At 46.5% G+C, this 22462-nt stretch overlaps 2 protein-coding genes across 4 annotated transcripts; one reads left to right on the top strand and one right to left on the bottom strand.

Annotated features, from left to right (window-relative positions):
• Window positions 1-228: 228 nt before the first annotated feature.
• Window positions 229-2181, bottom strand: LOC132077331 (proline-rich proteoglycan 2-like). Its single transcript, XM_059478896.1, has 3 exons — window positions 1739-2181; window positions 1164-1589; window positions 229-343 (listed from the first exon to the last, which is right to left on the bottom strand). Exons 1-3 carry the CDS (start codon window positions 2179-2181, stop codon window positions 229-231), a joined length of 984 nt encoding a protein of 327 aa, XP_059334879.1.
• Window positions 1623-20964, top strand: SAP130 (Sin3A associated protein 130). 3 transcript variants are annotated; one of them, XM_059479014.1, is made up of 21 exons: window positions 1623-1705; window positions 2175-2291; window positions 3032-3267; window positions 3758-3916; window positions 4932-5043; window positions 6541-6665; window positions 7441-7565; window positions 8128-8278; window positions 8466-8556; window positions 8832-8936; window positions 9940-10081; window positions 10276-10397; window positions 12705-13007; window positions 13974-14148; window positions 15348-15452; window positions 16211-16572; window positions 17898-18146; window positions 18832-18957; window positions 19666-19769; window positions 20437-20550; window positions 20726-20964. In XM_059479014.1, exons 2-21 carry the CDS (start codon window positions 2180-2182, stop codon window positions 20882-20884), a joined length of 3177 nt encoding a protein of 1058 aa, XP_059334997.1. In that variant the 5' UTR covers window positions 1623-1705; window positions 2175-2179; the 3' UTR covers window positions 20885-20964. The 3 variants fall into 3 exon arrangements, with proteins under 3 accessions (XP_059334997.1, XP_059334996.1, XP_059334998.1); XM_059479013.1 differs by having other exon boundaries at window positions 13971-14148; XM_059479015.1 differs by lacking the exons at window positions 1623-1705; window positions 2175-2291 and adding an exon at window positions 2603-2644 and having other exon boundaries at window positions 13971-14148.
• Window positions 20965-22462: the final 1498 nt, after the last annotated feature.

Genomic DNA, 22462 nt, shown 5'->3' with positions numbered 1-22462 from the left:
GCTGCCGTGCGGTCTCGGTTTGAGTAGGTAGCGCCCGAAGCAAAGGCGGAACCTGTGTGGTTTTTGTGATATTAACTGGCCCGTGAGCAGTCCCCAGCCTGTGCTGCTGGAAGGAGACCCTGTGCGAACAACTGCTGATTTATTTACAGTGTAGAGACGGGAGGGGAAGTGAAAGCAGCATACGGCAGGTTAAAAACAGCCGTTCTTCATTTATCTTCTCTGCACCCTTTACACGTTCTCCATCAGAACTGCCCTGTCCGTGCCGGGCTCCGCTCGGCTCTGGGTGTGCTCCGTGCCCCACTGCCCCGCCGCGCCCTCTGAGCCTTCCGTGGGCACCGGGGCCCTGCCGAGAGGTGCAGCAGCAGCTTTGGGGGCTCAGGAGAGACGTGGAAAGGCAGAAGGAAGCTGTAAATCCAGCCAGGCACAGAGAAAGGGAATGTCTCAGGAGGGAGCTGAACCGCAGGACAGGCTGGCTGGTGCGGGTCCTGGAGAGTGACACCCGCCGCGACAAACTGCTGCTCGTGTTACACAAATACAAACACTGTTTGTGTTCCTGTTCACAACAGACACTAAGGCAGACCTAAGGATTACTTACACGTGATCCTGAAATTTTAACGGTTTTCCTCCTGGTTTCGTTATAAAATATTATTAAATCTCTGAAACTGGCAGGTGTCTGGCTGAGTTCATCTGTGAGCCTCAAAACATGAGAATATCATGAAGAATGGTGGTGTTCTGATGTGTTTGTAAGCAAACGTGAGGCAGCCCTGCACTGTGGTCTCTCAGGGCTGTGATGTGTGTCGTCTCCGAGGTTTGTGGGGTTGTTTATTACTATTATTATTATTATTATTATTATTATTATTATTATTATTATTATTATTATTATTATTATTACTAACTTTTCCCCCTCCATCCCAGTGATAGGGAAGGGTGGGGTGCCCCGCCCGTATCCCGTTGTCCCTTTCCAGAATGAGGGTTGGGGATTTCGGGGAATCCCCAGGGTGCTTCGGGGACACCCCCGAATTTTAGGGGATTTGGGGTGCTAAGCGCCAGAGCCCTTGTGTCCCCTTCCCAGGACTGGTGGGAACACTTTGGGCGGCCTTCCCAGGGACTTTTGGAGGACCGCCCAAATTATGGCGGGTTTAGGATGTTTTTGGTGTGCTGACTCCCTCCGTGCCCTCCCCAGCGACGCCCAACGCCTTCCCGCCGCCTCCTCTTCCCAGACTGGGTGCTGGGGACTCTGAGGGGGAGTGTATGTGGGGGGGGGAGTGGTTTGGCCGGACGTGTAGAGCAACAACGGGGTGCGGAGCTCGGGGTGCGGCCGGAGCGGGTCCGAGGGGGTGTTGGCGAGGCAGTGGCGGGTCCGAGGGGGCAGGCGGGGCCTCGTGGTGACCGTGGCCTGTCCCGCCCACCCCGCGTCTCCTCGGAGACCTCGCGGCGCGCGGCCAATGGCGCGCTCGGGCACAGCGCCGCCCCTCCCGCGCCTCGCGAGATCTGTGCCCGCCACACCCCCATTGCGGACTACATCTCCCGGCGGCCCCGCGGGGCGGGCTCGGCAGCCAATGAGACGCGGCAACTCAGGGTAGGCGGGGCTGGCCGGGGCCAATCGGGTGCGGGCAGCTACAGCGGCGGAAGCGGCGCTCGGCAGCGGCGGCGACGCGGGGCGACCGGCCTCAGGCACCGGCGCACGGCACCGCCCCGGGCACAGGTACTGCCGCGGCCGGCGCACGGCATCGCCTACATCTGCGGGCCGGGGCTGGCTCCGAGGAGGGGCTGCGGGTAGGGGACGGCGGCCGCCGCTTCACATCGCGACGGCGGCAGGGGGCAGCGAGCCTCCAGCCGGCAGAAGCACCGCGGAGGGGGCATCGCGAAGGGGCGGCAGCAGGGCAGAGCGGCGCGGTGCGGCCCGGCCCGAGGCGGCGGGGCCGTCGCGCTGCCGGGCACATCCGGGCCCTGCGGCCCGGCGCGGCGGGGCGGGGCGCGCAGGGCGGACGCTGATTGGCCGGTGCCGCCCCGCCGCCATTGGCCGGGCGCCGCGCGAACCCGCCCGCGCGGGCGCGCCGGGGTGGGTGTGGCCGCGGGGCCGCGCCCGGAGAGCGGGAGGGACGGAGGGAGGTCGGGACGTCGGGGCCGGGCCGGGCGTGTCGCGACATAACGGCCGCGCTGCCCTCCCGCAGGTGACATGAGCTCGCAGCAGTTCCCCCGTTCGGGCGCGCCTCCCGCCCCGCTGGGACCAGCGCCGCCGCCCATCCCCACCAGCGGCTCGGCCGGGATTATCGCCCCCGCCGCCACAGGTAAGCGCCATCCCGGCCCCGCGGCTGTCGGCAACGGGGGCGGGGAGCGATCCCGGGAACCCCGCCCCGCCCATGGCGCTCTGCCGCTCGCCTCGGCGGGAGGAGCGAGGCGGGCCCGGGCCGGGCCGGGAGCTGCCGCGGGTCCGCGTGCGGAGAGCACCGGGGCGGCTGCCGGGACAGCGCCGCAGAACCGGGATGTGCCTTGTGCCCGGTGTCTGCGCGCAGGTGCCTGTCCCGCTCAGCATCTCATGGAACTGCAAATAAATGGGGCGGGAACTGTGATCCCAGCTCCTGCTGTCCCTGCCGCGCTGACAGGTTTCCAGAAGTGACTGGGGGAGCAGCTTCATTTTCAGGTTTTATACCTTTCTTCTGCTCGATATTCACACACATATTGCATTAAATGTGCAGTTTTTCATGCTGCTTGATCTGGGACTTAATAGCAGTTACTTAGATAATTAAATATTTTTCACTTGAAAGAAAACTTAATTAATCTGTGTTTAAGGAGGTGTTTAGTTGGACTTCTCAGAGTTGACCCCAGGTTCCCCAGCATTGCCCACCCCATCAGCTCTGAGGGGAACAGACAGAAGCAGTGCCAGAATTCCCAGTTTTTCCATCCCTGAAATATGTCTAATTATAAAACTGACTTTAATTTAGATATTTCCAACATCTCATCTCTGACCTAGTGGGTGACCAAAGCAGGCTTTGTAACAATTCTGACCTTTTTCCCTGTTTTTCCCCAGTGAGTGAGGAATCCAGTCGTGAGGCAGAAGTCGCTCCCAGGGAGCACATGGGCCCCAGTGGCTCCATCCAGCCCCGGGAGGAGAAGCAGGAGCCCGTGGTGGTCCGGCCATACCCACAGGTCCAGATGCTGACCCAGCACCACCCTGTCCAGTCTGGGGCCCCAGTGACAGTGACAGCACCACCAGCACATTTGACTCCAGCCGTGCCACTTTCTTTTTCAGATGGACTTATGAAGGTAATGAGAGGATTCATCAATACAGTCTGTATGAGTAGGTTTTGAAAAAAAGTAAATTACACCAAAACCTTCCCTGCTTTTGATTCTAAAGCTTTCCTTGCATGTTCTGCTAGCTGTGCAGTGCCTTGTGGGTTTGGCTGTTCCAGATGATACATTGAGGACTTGCTAGTATTTCAGCCATGATTTCAACCAAGTTTCCATTTTCTCTGCGGGATATAATGTTAACTGATAATATCCAGTGCCTGTAGGGCAATACCATAGCCCTGACAGATTCCACTGATGGCCCATACCAGAACCTGCATATTTCCAGGACAAAATATGCCCTTTCTTTGTTTGGAATAACCAAACGTTCAATATCTTTCCTCTCCAACTATTAAGCCATACTTATATAAACTTTCTCCTCAGGCTTTGACCCCACAGAATGATTGCTGCTCCAACACTTGGCTCTCATTTGAAGTTGCCAATGTTTCTGTTTTTCCATTTCTTGCAGCCTCCCCTGAAGCCCACCATGCCCAGCCGGCCCATCGCTCCTGCTCCACCCTCCACTCTCTCAGCTCCCACAAAGGTCCCTGGGCAAGTGACTGTGACCATGGAAAGCAGCATCCCACAGGCTCCAACAATCCCTGTGGCAACCATCAGTGGGCAACAGGTCTGGTTTTCTGGTGGCTTTTCTGTTCCATCTCACTGCATGCTCAGATCAGTACCAGTACAGCTGAGGTGAGGGAGTTTAAAGAGAGCAGATTTCCCTGTTCAGTGCTGCCTGGACCATTAAACTTCAGGCTTGGTAATCACCATCTCTTTCCAAAGCTGCTGATTTTTGGGATCATCCAACTGGATAGCACAGCCAGGCTGTGATGGCAGAGCCATACCCACAAGCTGGGTTTTTCCTTAAAAGCTCCTGCTGTGTCAGTGTCACTTGGAGACTTTCTGCTGTGGAGAAACTGCTGGGATTCATTATTGCAGTGTTCTTCAGCTTCCCTGGGAGGAGATCAGAAGAGATCAGTGAACAGTGCATGGGTTTGCACTGTGTTCTTACTGAACTAGGAGTGACAAAATTTGAGTCTGTGTAGATCATGATTTGAAATTCTTTTTCTCCTCTAACTTGACTGCAGAGCCAGCCCTGTTGGTTTGAAAATAGTTTGTCAGAACAGTCATTACTAAACCTCTCAGGGTTTTGATGTAAAGTGCCTTTAGGTGGACTTGAATTAGTCTGGCTAAGGATGTGCAGCAATTTCATGGATTTATCTTATATTAATATCCCCAGGCGGTCCAGAATTTTAAAAAAATAGAATTTGTTCCAGCATTTGCCAGGTTTCTACCATTCTCTCAAGTTTATTGGAGAGGTGGTATGAAACTCTGCCTTAATGTCAGCAATGCTAGAAGGGACAACTCTCTGGCTGTTTGTGGGTGGCTGCTGGGTGACTGTCACCAGGTACCAACCATCAAAACACACCAGTGAAACAGAGAAGTGTTCACATCTTCCAGTGGCAGCAGGCTCTGTAACTTTATCCTGTCTCCTCCACTCAGCTTTTAATGCATGAAGCCTTGGTACACCAAGTATTCCTCCAGGATCTCTTTTCTGTCCCTGAGGCTGAGATATGGTGATTCTGTGGCCACTGATTCTTGTCAACACAGCTGACTTGTTTTGTTCTTGAACTCTGCAGGGGCATCCCAGTAACCTGCACCATATCATGGCCACCAACGTGCAGATGTCCATCATCAGGAGCAGTGCTCCTGGGCCTCCCCTGCACATTGGAGCTTCTCATCTGCCCCGAGGTAAAGATCCAGCTCTGCTGTCCCTGCCTCCTGCTCACAGGCTCTCAGCTGCTGCATTCAGCCCACACCTCTGAAACTCCTCACTGCTAATGCAGCTGTTCCCTCAGATGTTAAAACTGCTGCCATGAGGGAGTGACTGCTGGCCTTTTAAGAATTATGTTGCTTTCAGCCATTTAGGGCAGAACCACGTGACAGTGTTTAAAATGCTGGCAGATAGCAGCACATCTGTTATTCTAATTCTTTGCTGTTAAAACAATCAAGAAAAAACATCCACTGGTAGAGACACACCTGCCCTGCAAAATGTCATGTGCATTCTGGGCAGCAAGTATTGCTCACCTCTGGCAGTTGTGAGCCACGTTCTTGTGTCCCCCTGTCACAGGACCACTCGTGCATTGTTATGCATGCTAGCACATCATATTGTGTGCATTTGCATTTTCCCATGAGTTAAATGCTGGTGATACCTACAGGCTCTTGTTTCCCAGCATTTTGGATGCTACAGCTTGTAAAACAGGAAATCAGCCCTTAATGCAGCCTTGTGCTCAGTACAGCCTGGCAGATTTCTGACTGCAACTTTGCTTTCAAAGTCTTATGGGTTGGGTTTGCAGCTCAGCTTTAAATTGATCTGAATTCCAAGTACCATTTGTCAGTTTTATTTCTTTTTATGCTCAATGTTATTTGCTGACTCACTCAAGAAAAATAAATTGATGTGAGCAAAAACATAATCTTCAACTAGAGCAGGTAGAAGGACTGTGGAGGTTTCTCTGTAGCTACAGTAGTGTTGTTCACCTCATTCTGAGGGGACAGCTGCCACAGACTTGCACTCTCAGTACACATTTTCTTTTTTTCCCTGCCCTTTTTCTCTGGGTTTGAATATTAACTTTTGAAGTAATTTCAGTGGAGGACATGTACAGAAGATATATAACCCAGTTCATCATCTGACTGCAAGGCTGTTTACCTGCTACTGTGATTTATTATGATCAGGAGTCATCAGACAGGAGACAAATTAATCAGTTGCAGGTTTAAATAGTGTGGAGTTTTGGTCTTGGTTTTCTGGGGGGAGGTGTAGCTGTGTGTTTTGTTTTGTGTGGTGTGGTGTTTCCTTGTTCTCTTGCAAGTGTATTTTTCTTCTGAACTTCATTAGCTGCAGTGAGATCATTGCTGGTATCAGATGACTTATTTACACATTGGCCCAGCAATCAAACTGAATTATTTCTACTGATTTCCATAGCTTGGAATAAGAAAACATGGCATTTGCAATACAAGGCTATTATAGGGGAATATGAAATACCTCTAAAGCAAATTAATTTAAAGTAATACCTACCCCTCCACACATGCTTTTGTAACCCTTGTATATGTTTATTGAAAGCCTTATTTTTACACCATTATCATGAACTGCCCTGAATATGAAATGCATTAGAACTGAAATACCAGCTGATGTCAGGGTGTGTCTGTGGTTGTGATGGAGCTGAATTTTAACGTGCTTGGTTTCTTCCCCAGGTGCAGCAGCTGCTGCAGTGATGTCCAGTTCTAAAGTAACCACAGTGCTGAGACCAGCCTCCCAGTTGCCAAATGCAGCTGCAGCCCAGCCAGCAGTTCAGCACATCATCCACCAGCCAATCCAGGCAGGTAGCAGCCAGGCAGCTCTGCACATCACTGACCTCCAAACCCTTCCTGGCACTCAGCTGTAATGTATAACCTCTCATTATTTGTGTGCAGCTGCTGTCAGCTCTCTTCCAGCTCTATTTGCTGTATTTCCTTCATAGACCTGGTGGGTTTTAATCTGGCTCCAAAGTACTTAGAAACTGGGAAGACAATTTCATTCAGACACACTCAAATTTTAAAGACTGAAAGATCCAGTACAATGTGCTGGTGTTAATTTATTGTTCAGTATATGAATTGATGTAGAATTTTTGAAATCTCACTGTAATATGCTGCTGTATATCTTGGCTTTTGTACCTGTATAAGGAGAAGATGGTAGATCTTGTCTCCCTGCAGCAGTGCTAGTGTTCAGCCCCCGGACAGAGGGTTAAACATCTTCCCACTGTGCTTTCACTTAGGATTCCAATCACCTCTAACTTTGTGTGTACTGGAATTTCCTTTCTTTTCATTTTGAAGGGAACTGACCTTTGAGGTTTTTCCTAAAGACCTTCAAGGTCTTTAATGTTATCTTTGTTGCTTCCTGGTTCCTGTGCTGTATGTGTGTTGAAAACCAGGACAGTTCTGCTTAGGAGCTTGTAGATCAATTCAGGAAGACTGGAAATGCCTCAGAATGCCAAAACTTAGTGACGAGGTGCAGAGAAACCAGTTTTAATCAAGTAATTCCTAGTTGTTCTCTAAACTGCAGAATTTCCTTTCTGAATGTTCTCTCTTTGATGCTTCTTTTTTTTTTTTTAACAGTCACGTCCTCCTGTGACAACTTCAAGCACTATTCCTCCTGCAGTGGTGGCAACTGTCTCAGCCACGAGAGCTCAGTCCCCTGTTATAACCACAACAGCAGCACATGCCACAGAGTCAACTCTTAGGTAAAACCTACAGAAACTCTGAATATGACAGAAATTGCAGCAAGGGGAAATGTTAATCAGCCTGAGCTGATAATCCTCTATTTATGGGAGGATATAAAATGAAAATAGTAATATTTTGCACAGTGCAAATCCTTGAAGTTCTGTGAATAAAAATGTGTATAAGCATGAACTTATACAGATTTATAAGGGTAAAAGGGCTTTATAAGGGCTCTGTGTTATGGAAAGGAAGGACCTTAAGGAATCATTTGTGGACCGCAGAGTTTGTGTTGCAGGAACTTGTGGGTATTTGGCCTATATTTTTTATGAAGACACAGTGAAAAGTGACATGTGAACGCTGAAAGGAAGTTTAACTGATAAGAGTTATGATAACTCCTGGCTGGGTGCACAGAGCAGATGAGGACAGCACAGTGTAGCTCAAATTCCTTATGTTGCTTGGCCACGTGATTGACAGCAGCGCTGCTGTCACCAGGGAGGGCACTGAGGCCTGATGTGTGTGCCTGTGTTATGTCCCACACTCAGTCTCCAGAAGGTTCCCTTGATGAGTTCTTGTCTTGCCCCGCAGCCGCCCCACGCTGTCCATCCAGCAGCACCCGCCCTCGGCAGCCATCAGCATCCAGCGGCCGGCGCAGCCGCGGGACACGGCCACGCGCATCACGCTGCCCTCGCACCCTGCCATCGGCACCCAGAAACCACAGCTCCACACCATGGCCCAGGTAGGCCAGCACAGCACCTCCCGCTGCTGCTCGAGGCTTCTTTAGAGCCTGCAGGCTGAGATTGCACTTTGGAGAAGAGTTAGAAAATAATGTTCTGTACGGTCAGTGCAAGGTGATTCTATACTAACTATAGATGTTAAATGTAGTAGTCTTCTAAATTTAAGACTTTTTTTTTTTTTTTTCATAGAAAACCATTTTCAGTACTGGTACTCCAGTGGCAGCAGCAACTGTGGCACCTATTTTGGCAACAAATACCATTGCTTCAGCGACCACAGCTGGTGAGTATTTATAAGGCTGTTGTGGGAGCATCATGAGGGATGGGGCTTGTTGCTTTTTGTTGGCTTTCTTTGAATTTAGAACCCAATCATTTTTGAGCAAATATTTTTTCAAAATAAAGACTGCATTTGGAGGTGCATGGCTTCAGGAGTGAAATTAATGAGTTTTTCAGGGAGTTTGTCTGGTTTGGGGGTTTTGCCCTCTTTAGGATATGGATACACTGGCATGGTAGGGCTCCATAAAAAGATCTCCTGTTAAGTTTGGTTTTTTCCTTCAGGTTCTGTATCTCACACCCAAGCGCCTACAAGCACCATTGTTACCATGACAATGCCCTCACATTCTTCCCATGCTACAGCTGTCACGACCTCAAACATCCCAGTTGGTGAGTGATTTCAGTTCTCAGAAAAATGTGTAACTCGTGCTTCAGTTTTTCTCTGCATGCTGGAAGTGTTTGTGCATGTTAGCAAATTAAGGAGGGAAAGAAAATCAGGCTGGGAGAAACCAATTAACACATCTAGTATTCTAATTTTTTTTTAATATCAGGAAGAAATAGATGTTCCAGGAGGAGCAAGTAATAAAATGGCTCATTTACTTTCTCTGTTGAATTTTTATACAAACTTGGGCCTTTTGGCATTTCAAAACCCACATTGGATACTCTAAAAGTTTTAACTGCTTGGTGATAGACTATGGCTTTCATAGCTGATTTTGTTAAGTTACTTCATGTGCTTCTTGAGGTGTTAGGTGGATTTGATTAGTGTGTTCACTTGAATGTGAAACACAAAGGCCTAAAGGTTGGAACTTTATTTGCCTGGATGCCTGTGGAATGTGCCTGAGATGTTTCCTACAGAACTGCATAACTTTCCTTTTGTTCGTCTGTTTTTCTGCTGACCTCCTTGTTCTTTTGAAATCTTGAAATCTCTTCCCCAAGTATAAATTTCCAAGGAGTGAAATTGTATCTCATACATCAGTGTTTCTTGTAAAGCTCTTGTAGGTGTTTTCTTCCTTTTCATGGCCTCTATCCACAGACACTTGTCTGCCTTGGTCTCATTTCCAGTGTTCTTGTTCTTGACATCAGAATGGTTTGGGCTGATCTTAAAAAAATTGACTTAATCTGAGCACTGAAATGACTTTGTTAGCCAGTATCATTTATATAAGTATTTAGAATATCCATCCATTCTGATATAAATTGATGAGAAATGCTTTGTTCTTTTTCTTTTGGCCTATTGTGGGTAGGAAATCATTTGTGGATAGGGTAGGTTGTTCTGGGTTGAGAGGGAAGGGAGTGGAGTTGGTTGTTTTGTTTGACAAGGTTATTGATCTTGCTTTGCAGTGTTCACTAGCCTTTCCTTTGACTGTCAGTTGATGACATGTTTGTTTTCTTGCAGCTAAAGTGGTTCCCCAGCAAATCACCCACACTTCTCCCCGGATCCAGTCTGACTACACAGCAGAGAGGAGTAACCTCATACCTCTGTCCAGCCACAGGGCATCTCCCAACCCAGTGGCCATGGAAACCAGAAATGACAACAGGTGAGCAGAACCAACACCTTCACCCATGAGAGAGAGTGTGTGAGTGAGGTGTGAGTGCCCTTTTCTGCTGTGGTGGAAATAACACTGTAAAACCTGAGGGGGAGGATGGGATTTGGTAGTTCAGGGAGTGCTAAAGGGCACTGAGGGTTACCTGTTGAACTCTGTGTAACACTTGCTCTCTTTGATGCCTGTAGGCAGTCGGTGCCTGTCCAGTTCCAGTATTTCTTACCCACCTACCCCCCCTCTGCCTACCCTCTGACTGCCCACACCTACACCCCCATCACCAGCTCCGTGTCCACCATCCGCCAGTACCCAGGTAAGCCCAGCTGGGGGTGGCAGCCCTGGGGCTTTGTTGAGCTTATGGATGTGCTCTAGTGATGGAAGGAACTAAAAGGATTGTGCTTGACTCTGAAAATTAGTCACAAAAAGTCTCTGATGATTTGTTGTTTTTTTAGGAGTTTCGTATTTGATATCTCAAAGGCTCTACTTATAGACTTTTACTTGTCTATAAGTAAAAGTTTTGAGTCTACAAATTAAAACAGTTTGGCTCCTCCAAACCAAGCCAACTCTTTGATACATCTTCATTCCCTGTGTTCTGATAAGCTTTTTTAATATATTTTCATGTGAATGTACAGTTTGAGATGGAAACCTGAACCAAAAAGGGAGAAATTAATTTGCATTGCAACCTTGCATTAGTGTTCTGTTTAGAAAAATGGAGCAATTAATGTATTTGAACAGTCACAGTAATTTGCAGTCAAAAAATTGATGCACAACCCAAGCTTATGTGATTCTGTGACAAAATTTGGAGCACTTTTACCTTACCAGGTTGTTTAGGGCTGTTCTCTATAATGGGATCATTTCCACTATCCAGACTGCAAGAACATGCATGATGTGGATTTTCATGGAATATCTGTGTCTGCTGGCAGCATGATTCCTGTGAGCAGTACAGAGGAAATTTAGAAGGACTGGGAGGAGGCAAAGCCCATTTGTTGAACAGGAAAGTGTAAAATCATTGGGTTCTTTAGATTGAGAAAGACCTTCAAGATCATCAAATCTAACTATTAATCCAGCACTCCTAAAGGCACCACGAAACCATTCTCCCAAGTGGGAGATATTTTTTTTATATAATATATATATTAATATATTTTATATATTTATATTAAATATATATATTTTTTTTTTTTTTTTTTTTTAATTCTGCCAGGGTCAGGGACTTCACCACTTCCCTGAGCAGCCTGTGTCAAGGCTTAACAACCTTTTATGTGAAGAATTTTTTCCTACTATCCAATCTAAACCTTCCCTGACAGAACATAATTGCACACAGTCAGGGGTTCCAGTTCTGGAGGGATATTGGGGTGCTGGTAGGCTAATGGTCATTTGTATAAATGCAGATGTATATTCTTCATCAGGAGCTTATTGACAGAGACATTTTACATAATTAACTTGTTAAATTGACTTGAAGAATCCATGGAAGGTATTAATTATGGCAGCTGGTGGTGGCAACTTAGAGAATTCAGGGTATGAGGAGGAAGGTGCACCTATGCTGAGCACAGCTGGGTGAGGGTACAGAGGATTTCAGAAGAGACTTTTTAAAAGATCACTGAGATAAGGAGAATTAGTGCAGAATTTTGGTTTACCAAATGCTGGTTGTGTTTTATTTATTATCCTAAAAGGATTTTGTTGGATAGAAAGTTTTGCAACAACAGTGTTTTGACTAAGAGAATAAATGTGCCACACTTTATACAGAGCCATTTTCAGGGACCTGGTTTCAGTTTTTGATGCCTGTTTTTAGAGTGTCTTGTCAGCACAAGAACTTGATGGAAATCCTGTGACAGCGATAAAACCAGCTTGTTCTGCGTTGTTAGCAATCAAGGCCATTGTTGGCAAGTTCACACTTGCATTCTGTGTGTGGCTGCAGAAATCCTGGTGTAGCTCTGCAGAGCCTGGAAATCTGGAGATCCAGGGTCTGCAAGTGGCCCAAAAATATTAAAGTGCTGCATGGGAGAACTGTAATACACAAAAGAAGGTGGAATCAGTAGTTTGGAGCTGTGAATTTATTTAAATTATTCTACTGCTTGAGCTATTGTTGAAAACATTGTTCTGCCACTGAAAGATAATTGTGTTCATTTGAGCTGTAGGATCCAGCCTGTAACTGGATCCCTGTTCTATCTGGCCTGTTCTGAGGCCAGATAAGGTTGTGTTCAACTTCAGAGTTGAGTCAGCTTCAGAGCACAATAAATTACTTAGGTTTCTGATTACTTTTAATCTATTTTTTAAGGAGGGAAAAATGCCAAGTGTTGGTACTTACAAGCACTGTAAAATACGATAGTGGGCAAAAATAGAGCACAGCATTCTGAGACTGTAACTTGAGTCTGCCTAAAACCAGAGTTAAACTGCTCTTTTCTCTGGCTGCAATTAGAAATAAAAAAATGGAATTAAAATCAACAGTAATTAATTCCTCTGGCAGACAGTCTTCCCTACTCTCATATTTACTACTGCAACAAGCAGATGGGCAAATTAATTTTTCAAAGCAAAAAAAGCCTTTGAAAAGTTGTGTTTGAGCAGGAGGTGGGAGGGGGAGCTGAGGTGGTGACCTGCTGCTGAGGTGTGTGCGCTGCTCCAGTTTCAGCCCAGGCACCCAACTCGGCCATCACGGCTCAGACTGGTGTGGGAGTGGCCTCCACCGTGCACCTGAACCCCATGCAGCTGATGACAGTGGATGCATCTCACGCCCGGCACATCCAGGGCATCCAGCCTGCCCCCATCAGTGCCCAGGGCATCCAGCCTGCCCCCATCAGTGCCCAGGGCATCCAGCCAGCGCCCATTGGCACCCAGGGACTGCACCCTGCTGCACCCATGGGCGCCCAGGGGCTGCAGCCAGCGCCCATCGGGGCCCAGCAGCCACCGGGAGACACCAAAACCTCAGGTAAGAGCAACCAGCCAAGTCCTCTCTTCAGAGTGAGACAAAGCAGCTGAGCTTTGAGTCCTGCACATGTGGCTGTGACTCATGATGTTGTTGCAGTCTCTGTGGTCCAGAGGTGGACACATCCATGCACACACTCTCCCAGCAAATGCTTGTTGGCTGTTTCTGAAGTGATTTATTTTTAAAGCATGCTAGGTGGAGCCTGTGGGTAGCCTTGGATGGGTTACTTCAGTGGAAAACACTGGTAGTGCCTGAGCTTAAACAAATGCCTTCAGTAAGGCCTTGTAGCAAAAGTAATTTACAAGTGAGTGATGTTCTCTGGCTGTGCATGAGATCCTAGGAGCAATTAGAATATAGCCAGGTACCTTCTGCTGTTGGTAACCTGATCTTGAGCTGTGACAGAAACCATCTTTCATTGTAAGTGATTGGTCTGATGAAGCCCCAAGAGCTTACAGGAGGAATGGAGGATGAGATCCAAGAGAATGAGCTGTTGCATAGCTGGCAGGCACTGCACAGTGATTTCCTGGCTGTCCATGTGCTCTGCATCCCTCAGCTGGCCAGACAGGCTGTCAGAATGCAAACACACCTGATGTCACTTAGAGCTCACATGTGTTGCCACATGGGCTCTACCAGAAATGTTGTTCTGTTGACCCAGTTGTGTTGGTGATCTCCCTAGTGATTTCTGCATTTTCCTTGCCTTCTGGAGAAGATAATTTCTCTAGAAGTGGTTGTTAGGCAGGAAGTAGTTTCTGTCTTCCCAGCAGAAGGTTCAGTGATCAGATTGCTTGTGGCAAAGGCTCTGCTTACAAAGGAGTCTGAAAGCACTGCAGTTAAGAGACTGAGGGACTCAGAGAATGGACAACATTTGCTCTGCAGACACCTGCTTTGTCATCACATTCCCTTAAGTAACTGCTGCTTTCCCCTCTCTGTTTTTGTCTCTGCCGTGTCCATGTCCATCCTTCCCAGCAGTAGTCTTGGCAGATGGAGCCACCATTGTAGCCAATCCTATTAGCAGCACATTCAACACTGCATCTGCAGCAACCACAGTTGTGCAAACCCACAACCAGAGTGCCAGTGCCAGTGCTCCAGCCCAGGGCTCCTCGCCACGGCCCAGCATCCTCCGCAAGAAACCGGCCACGGACGGGTGAGTGCAGCGGAGGTGACTCGTGGGTGACACTTCTGTGCAACCACCCAGCCACATGGAATCATTTCAGTGGAGATAAGCAGTACTCCAGCAGATTATTCAGTCAGCAATGGTTATAAGTAACCTGCTGATCAGTGAAACAATGATTTTCCTCCCCCAGGGCAGGATATAGTTTTCTGTAGTGTCAGTAATAAAATGAGAAGGACAGTTTGTCTCCTAGGTCTTGAAAGTGACTTTTTGAGACAAAGTGGATTTGAGGCTTTCTTGCTTAGTGTGATAAGAAGAAGGAGTTCATAGTCTACTAAAATTAGAATTGGGTGCTTTTTCTTCAGTGCTTTTCTTGGAAGAATATGTGGATGAGTGGAAAGGATAGGATTAGTACCCTGCTGTGAAATCTGATTAGGAAAAAGGGAGGGAGTAACTTAAACTCTTAAAATATTTTATGTTGCCTGTCTATTTTTAAATGCCTTAATAAAGAGGCAAGAGACAGCTTTAGAATTAACAATGCATTTCTTCCCAGCTAGCAGCTGAAAATGTGTGGCACTAATGTGTCCTGTGAGATTAAAATTGCATACTTTCTATGTGGGTGGAAACCTTTTTTAAGGCAGAGAAGCTGTAGGCTGTAAAACTGAAAGAGAAGTTAAAGAGTCAGGTAGATCACTAAAGACTGTTTAAATTTGTTGATTATTTTGGATAACAGTTTGACTTTTGGTTCCACGGGAGACTGAGTAGTGTCTAAAAGACCTTTATCAGCCTCATCATCCTAATATCCACACTCAGGTTTGAGGTGCTGCAGTCAGGCTCTGACAGTCAGGTCCAGCTAAAGGAGGCAGATGCCCATGTGAGCCCTATTTAGCTGCAGATGATTTGCTCAGTCTTGAAGCAGCAGTGGCATGGCCAGACCCCTTTGTCCACTTTGTCCACTGGGATGAATGTAAAGCTGGCATTCTTGGAGAAGCCCTAAATTGGGTGAGACTAGGCCAGAGCAACTTATCTTTTATTTTAAAAGAAAATAAAATACCTAATTTGAAAAGTAAAATGAGACTCTTTGTGTAGTGAATTGATTACACTGAAGACAGAGAGCAGTGCCACAGCCATAACTCCTGTCCTGGTTTAAGAGAGCTGATTTCTTTACTCTCAGGGGTGTTTGTCTTTGCACCAGGGAGGTGAGAATCCTAGATCTGTCTGTCTCTTTTCAGGCTGGCAGTCCGGAAAAGTTTAATTCCCCCTCAGCCACCCGAAGTGGCCAGCACACGTGTGGAGAGCACGATGCGAAGCACGTCTGGGTCACCAAGGCCTGCTGGGTAAGACTTCAGGGAGCAGCCACCTGCACCATAATAGTTCCATTATATTTATTTGAGTTGTATTCTTTGGCTATTGGCACTTTTCTTTCTTTTGGGAAAAAATCTATTTTGAATTTGTGACGAACTCAAACAGATTTGACAAGTTCTGCTGTTTGTGAAGCTGAGGAAATTACCTTTAAAAGCTGTGGTGATGAGCTTTCACAGAAACAAACAAAAACCCTCTGCTAGTGTAAGGGCAGATAGGCCTCAAAACTTTATTCTATAGTACTTGAAAATTCATTCTGAGGAAAGGTAAATGCAACTTCTGCCCTGCCTCACTTGAGTTCAGTGGCTTTACAATTTGTTGTTTTATAACTGTAAGCCACAGTGGGAGCTCCTGCAGAGGATGGGGCCAGTACAGTTGTGGGTAAAAGCTCCTCTTGGCTGCGTTGTAGAACTGTTTTAATCCTTAACAATTATTTTGAAGTTACCTAGAATTAGTAATGAGATTTGTTTGTCACAGTGAATGGAAAAAAGTAGTATCTGTAATCAATACAGGTAGAAAGATTAGATTAAACTGTAATCAATACAGATTGGAAAGGGAGAGGAGGAGGAAATATAACTGAGATTAAGCCTTCTCCTGTTGTTAAATAGTTTACTGCACCAGGTGGGTGCAGGAAAAACTGAATAATCTGACTGCAGTTTGGCTCATTCCTTTTGTGCTGGGTGCTCCCAACTGAGATACACTTCATTTCTCTTTGCTTTTATTTGTGCTCCAGGGGCAAGCCAAAGCCTGAAATCCACGTGTCCATGGCCACCCCAGTGCCTGTGTCTATGGAGGCAGTGTGTAACCAAGGGGGTGAGCAGCCCACCATCACGGTGCCCCCGAGCTCCCAGCAGCCTCCCTCTGCCATCCCCACCATCATCGCAGCTGCCAGCCCCACCTCCCAGCCTGCAGCAGCCCTGTCCACCATCCCAGGAGCTGTGGCAGCTGCCCCACCCACCTCCACCACCATCGTGGCAGCTCCTGCTCCTCCATCCACCATGAGTGGGGCCCTGTCAGCGGTGCTGGGCCCTGTGGTACCAGAGATCAAAATCAAAGAGGAAATGGAGCCTATGGACATCATGCGGCCGGTATCTGGTACGTGCCTGGGAATCATCACGTTGGGTTTTTGGGTTTTGAGACAGTGGAGGGATTAGGAGGGTTTTTCAACAGTTTCATCTTGAAAATTAAAGGACATCTCTTCCATGGTAGCAGAGCACCAGAGTTCCCATATGCTTTATAAAGATCTTTTCTGCCTTTTTCCTAATCTCCCATGAATCCACTTCTTATTGTGGCTGCTTTGTTCATATTCAAATGATCCAACTCCAAAGAGTCTGTGTGAATTCCTTGCCTAAAATGCTCATGCTCAGCAGTGGTACCAACATATTATGGAAGAGCTCAGTTGAATTCAGTTTGTTTACAAATCCTACTGTTCAGGTGCAGTGGCCTTTCTTGTATGTGAGGAATTCATGGCCACAGTAAGATTTCCTAGGGCCCTCATGTGATTCATGCATATTTTTCTCTAGAACTTTTCAAAATGTTCATTACATTGCCTTACTTTTCCAGCTTGGCCATAGTTGCTATCAAATTGCATGGTCAGTAAATTCAGATCCTTACAGATCTTACTGGGCACTGTATAGTGGCAAAGTGACAGGAATGCATCCCACATTCATGGGTTTCAGAGTTCAGGCTTAGCTTCTCCTTGAAGCTGTGTGTTGTCTTGTGAGAAAGCAGCTCCTTGCTGCAGCTGTGTCTGGAGCATGGGCAGATAGCATTAATTAAGCTCTTTGGGGCCCTTCTGTCTCTTCCTGGCATTTGTGGCCAAATTGTCAAGAGATCCCATCCCAGAAATGTTGTGCTGCAGCCTTAGTCATGCCTGGTTGTCCTTCCAAGTTCAGGGAGTGTTCCCTCAGATTACCTGCCATGCTGCTGCCAGCTGCACAGGTGTGTTGGTTGGTGCAGTGACCTGCTGAGCAGTGCTGAGGGCTTGGCAGTACAAGCAGACCCCTGCAAGCAGAGTGCTGCAGTCCTGCTTTGATTCCATCTGACTCTCCTCTCATGAGAGAGTAGGGATTTGCTTACTGTGACAGTGACCTGTGCTGGTGTACATACAGAGGGGTTTTTACAGTAACACAGAGAGATGTTAGCATGACTCCTTTTTGTAACATTGAACATAAGCTTCAAATATGAAGCAACTGAGGGACAGACAATTATCTCTGCTCTCATTGTTTATGTATATGAGACACTAAAGACTTTAGCTTATAGGCTTGTCCTATTAATTACTACTGGCTTAATATCTGGGCTGTTGGTGCACATCACATCCCTCACACTGTGCTGAAACAGGACCCACTGTTTGAGGTGGTGTTCAAACAGTGCCTTATCTTCCCACTGCTGATGGTTGGGTTCTTCTTTCTTCCTCTCAGCAGTCCCTCCCTTGACTACAAGTACTGTGTCTCCATCTTTGGCACTGCTGGCCAACAATCTTTCCATGCCTCCAAGTGATTTGCCACCTGGTGCCTCCCCAAGGAAGAAACCCCGTAAGCAGCAGCATGTCATCTCCACAGAGGAAGGGGACATGATGGAAACAAACAGCACTGATGATGAGAAATCCACTGCCAAAAGTTTGCTGGTGAAGGCAGAGAAGCGAAAGTCTCCTCCAAAAGAGTATATAGGTAATGACATCTCTGATGTCTTTGTTATTATTCAGTATTTTCTCTTCTGTTTGTTTCTCATAGAACGTGGTCTGTCACATTCCCACTTCCTAAATATGAGTAATAGAGAATCCAAGGATGTGTTCCTCACCACTTTTTGTATAGTGTGGTAGTGTTCACAGGGGTCCCAGGATGAGGGAAGAGATGAGAATTTTGACTCCATGTTTCAGAAAGCTGATTTAATATTTTATTATATATATTATATTAAAAGAAAATTATATATTAAAGCTATATTAAAAGAATAGAAGAAAGGATTTTGTCAGAAGGTAGGAAAGGAAAGGGAAAGGAAAGGAAATCTTGTGACTGACCAGAGAGTCCGAGCCAGCTGACTGTGATTGGCCATTAATTAGAAACAACCACATGAGACCAATCAAAGATGCACCTGTTGCATTCCACAGCAGCAGATAACCATTGTTTATGTTTAATTTCTGAGGCCTCTCAGCTTCTCAGGAGAAAAGATCCTAACAAAAGGATTTTTCATAAAATATGTCAGTGACATTATGGGGCTGGGAAAATGTCAGGGAAAATGAATTTTCTCAACCCACATTGTGTATGAGGCAGCACTTACTGACCTGCTGCTGGCGTTCTTGAGGATGCCAGCCTGCTTTCACTCCTGATGATAATGCAGTTGTGGCTCCTTTTGCAGATGAGGAGGGTGTGAGATACGTCCCCGTGCGGCCCCGGCCGCCCATCACGCTGCTGCGGCACTACCGCAACCCCTGGAAAGCCGCGTACCACCACTTCCAGAGGTACAGCGACGTCCGCGTCAAAGGTCAGTGTGGGCAGGGAGCACGGCGAGGGAAGGAGGCTGCACTGTCAGCTCTGCTTCTGTACATGAAAACATGCTCTGGTTATTGATTGATCTGCCTTTGTGCGGTGATAGAAATGTGCTCACTAAAGGTATCCTCATAAAAGGGATGTGCTGTAGTGATAGGCTGCGGCTGAGTGTTCTCATCGGCCACCTAACACTTGCCAGTTAATCACAGACGTTCCATATTTAGTCTAACTAGTCTTGTCAAGTAACCAATGGGCTTTTAAAGAAGACCTTTTTACCTAATACAAGGAAATCAGAGATCACATACTGTCTTCCAGACTTTTCAGCTAGTATTTTAGAATTTCTAAGCAGACTGGGTTTTCACAACTCTGCAAATACATCTAGGAGAGAGTAGAAGTTGTACAAGATGTACCATTAACTTGTTTGTGCCAGGTGTTTGAAACATTGAGCACTACATTGTTTAAATTAGAAAAAAATGGGTTATGATATAATCTTTCTGAAAGTACAGATAACCTGTTAGTCAAAGCAGCAGTCAGGTACATGGCAGATGGGAAGTCACTTTCCTGTCTGAATGAAAATGCTGCTTATTTGCTATGGATTATTAGGACGTAGGGAGAACAGAACTTGGGTTATTGTTGTTTGAGAGGAGAGGCCTGGCCAACTCCCGAAATTTGAGTCCTGTATTCTTGTGTTTCCTGGTGACAGAAGAGAAGAAGGCCATGCTGCAGGAGATTGCCAATCAGAAGGGTGTGTCCTGTCGTGCACAAGGCTGGAAGGTCCATCTCTGTGCAGCACAGCTACTACAGCTGGTAGGTGCATGGGCCTTGGAGCTTCCTGAACATGGGGGAACACAAAGCTGTGTAAGGCAGGAAGACATTCTTACAAACTCAGTACATTGGGATGCCCTAAAGGAGCTGGTGTATAGTGCCCAAAGGGAGTGGGACATGCTTTCCCCTGTCTCAGGAATGTGGCATTAAGTGGCTTGGAAACTTGGAGTGTTGGTTTTGATCCAGACATAAGAGCTGATGTATTTTGTACAGATGATCAAAACTGGCAACTCCCTCCTGCTGATGCACAGGTCTGAAGAAGCGTCTGTTTGGGATGGTGCGGCTGATCTGAGGAGGCAGCACTGATCCACATTCCTGGATGCTTCTGTTTCAGGTTGGGGGTGAGGTAGGTGCTCTGCATTTTAGCACCAAACTCCCCAAAACCTCTGCATTCCTGGAATAGTATTGTGAGCAGTAGGGGAAGCAGTTGTGGTAGGATCCATGTTTCTTCAGAAGAGAAGCAATCCTGTAAATAGGATGTTAAAAGGAATGATAGTGCCACATTTTGTCAGAGGCTCCATCTTCTGAATCACTGACAAGAGCAGCTGAGAGGGGAATGGATTGTCACTGTTTCTGTGTAGGTTTGGTAACATGGGCAAGTTTGCCAGTTTGGCAGTGACCCTTCTCATGAAGGGCTGATGTCTTTTAGACAAACCTGGAGCACGATGTGTATGAGAGACTGACTGCCCTGCAGGAGGGACTCATTCCTAAGAAAAAGGCAGCAACTGATGATGACCTGCATCGAATCAATGAACTGATACAGGTAGGTCCTGTGGCCAAAACCCAAAACCATACCCTTGGTTACAGGGGTAGTTAGTAAAAGCTAGTGCTGACATAAAAACCCCATGTGGGTTCACTGCCTGTGTCATCAGTTACAAGGGGCACAGGTAGGGAAATGGGAAGGCATTCTGTGGTTAATGACAAGTGTTTCCTTTCAGGGGAACATGCAGAGGTGTAAACTCGTGATGGATCAAATCAATGAGGCTCGAGACTCCATGCTAAAGGTCTTGGATCACAAGGATCGTGTTTTGAAGCTTCTAAACAAGAATGGAACTGTCAAGAAAGTGTCCAAATTGAAGCGAAAGGAGAAGGTTTGAATGCAGACCAATGACTTTGGAAATGGAGAACGTGTACAGAACAGAGCTGAACCTTTTTGTAGTTTGGGTTTATTTTTAAGCAGAGCATCGGAATAAAAAAAGGATGAGTTTAGGGAACAGATGGACACGTGAAGCCTGGTGACCTGAAGGGATTGTCCTTGATCTTGTCATAATGAACAAAGATTTCTCTCAGGCTCATCCCTTTTTAAAGTCTTTCGAGTCCCACTGTTTAACTCCTGATGTGTCAGGTTTGGAGACACGTGTAAGGCAGGAGGTTGTGCAGGGGACTCCAGGAGGCTGACACACAGCTATGGACCCAGACAGCAGCCAAGCTTCCAGCAGTGGAAATGGCACCTCTTTCAGTTACCCCATTCAGTTCTCATTCTGACCTTCCAGTGTCTCAAGCAGCCTTCTTACACCAGTGCCACTGCACTATAGGGGATCTGCCACAAAGAATCTCCAACAGCTCAGAAGCCCTAGCTGTCAAGATTAAATAAAAAAATAAAAAAAAAATAAAAAAAAAAGAAGGGGGGAGGGGGGAAATCATTTCCAAGTGATATTGTAGTGTCTGTGTCTGTGTTGGTGCTCTGGGATACTTGTGTTGAGGTACCTCTTGCAAGAGGTGCTGTAGCTGGTGTAATGTTAATTGTACGTACCACATACATCCTGAAAACATGAATAAAGGAATTGGAGGGTTTTGTATGTGAGCAGTTCGTGTACCTTTGTGCCAGTTAAGCTCTTCAAGCTGTAAACTTGAAAACAAGCTTTGGAAGGAGCCTGAGAGGAAGAGAGCATGTTGGGGACCAGCCAGCACCCTGTGCTGTGGAGGGTAAGTAATGCAGTTCAGGTCCTAAAGATTAAATATGGATTATCCCCCATGCACTTGTGCATTTAACCTTCATATTTTAGAGAAATTGCTAAATCAGTTAATCTTTAGTCTCCTCAGCAGGAAACTTCAGTGTCATGAACTATTAAGAATATATTCTTTTGCTCTTCCAATTATAGTGCTGTTATGTTGCCTTTATTCAGAACTGAGTTCTTTCAGCATTTATATTAAAAATATAGTATTTAATTCTTATTTCCTGATTTTTATAATTAGAGAAGTAGAATGCCCACATTCATACTGTTTTTGTGTTTTTAACACATGCAAACCAAGTTTATTTCAGCTTTGGATGGTAGTCTTTCATGTTAGCTTGATTTTGCTCATTCAAATGAAACCACTTCCATTGTAAGATACAATTCTAATACGATGATATTGTAATTCTGATATTAGGAAAGTTGCAGTAGTTGTGTGTGTGTGTGTTGAAATTAAAAGCAGAGGTAAGACCAGAAAAGGTGGGAATTTAACTGCTGCTATCACCTCACATTTCTTGTGCTCCAGGAACAGGAAAGCATGTACAACTGGTGAAGTATTTGTTTGATGCTGCCAAGGCAATAAAACACAGCACTGACACTCCCAGGTTCCTAAGGACTCCACAAGAAGCTCTGTGGTGATTATGAAGTGGACTTTTGTAGGGTTGGGAAGTGTTTCATATCTTGGCAAAGGGGTTTGAGATGCAATCCAAGGCATTACCAGCA

Source organism: Ammospiza nelsoni, chromosome 10, assembly GCF_027579445.1.
Source record: "Ammospiza nelsoni isolate bAmmNel1 chromosome 10, bAmmNel1.pri, whole genome shotgun sequence".
NCBI lineage: Eukaryota > Metazoa > Chordata > Aves > Passeriformes > Passerellidae > Ammospiza > Ammospiza nelsoni.
The sequence above is the reverse complement of the archived record's forward strand: the minus strand, read 5'-3'. Positions and strand labels throughout refer to the sequence as shown.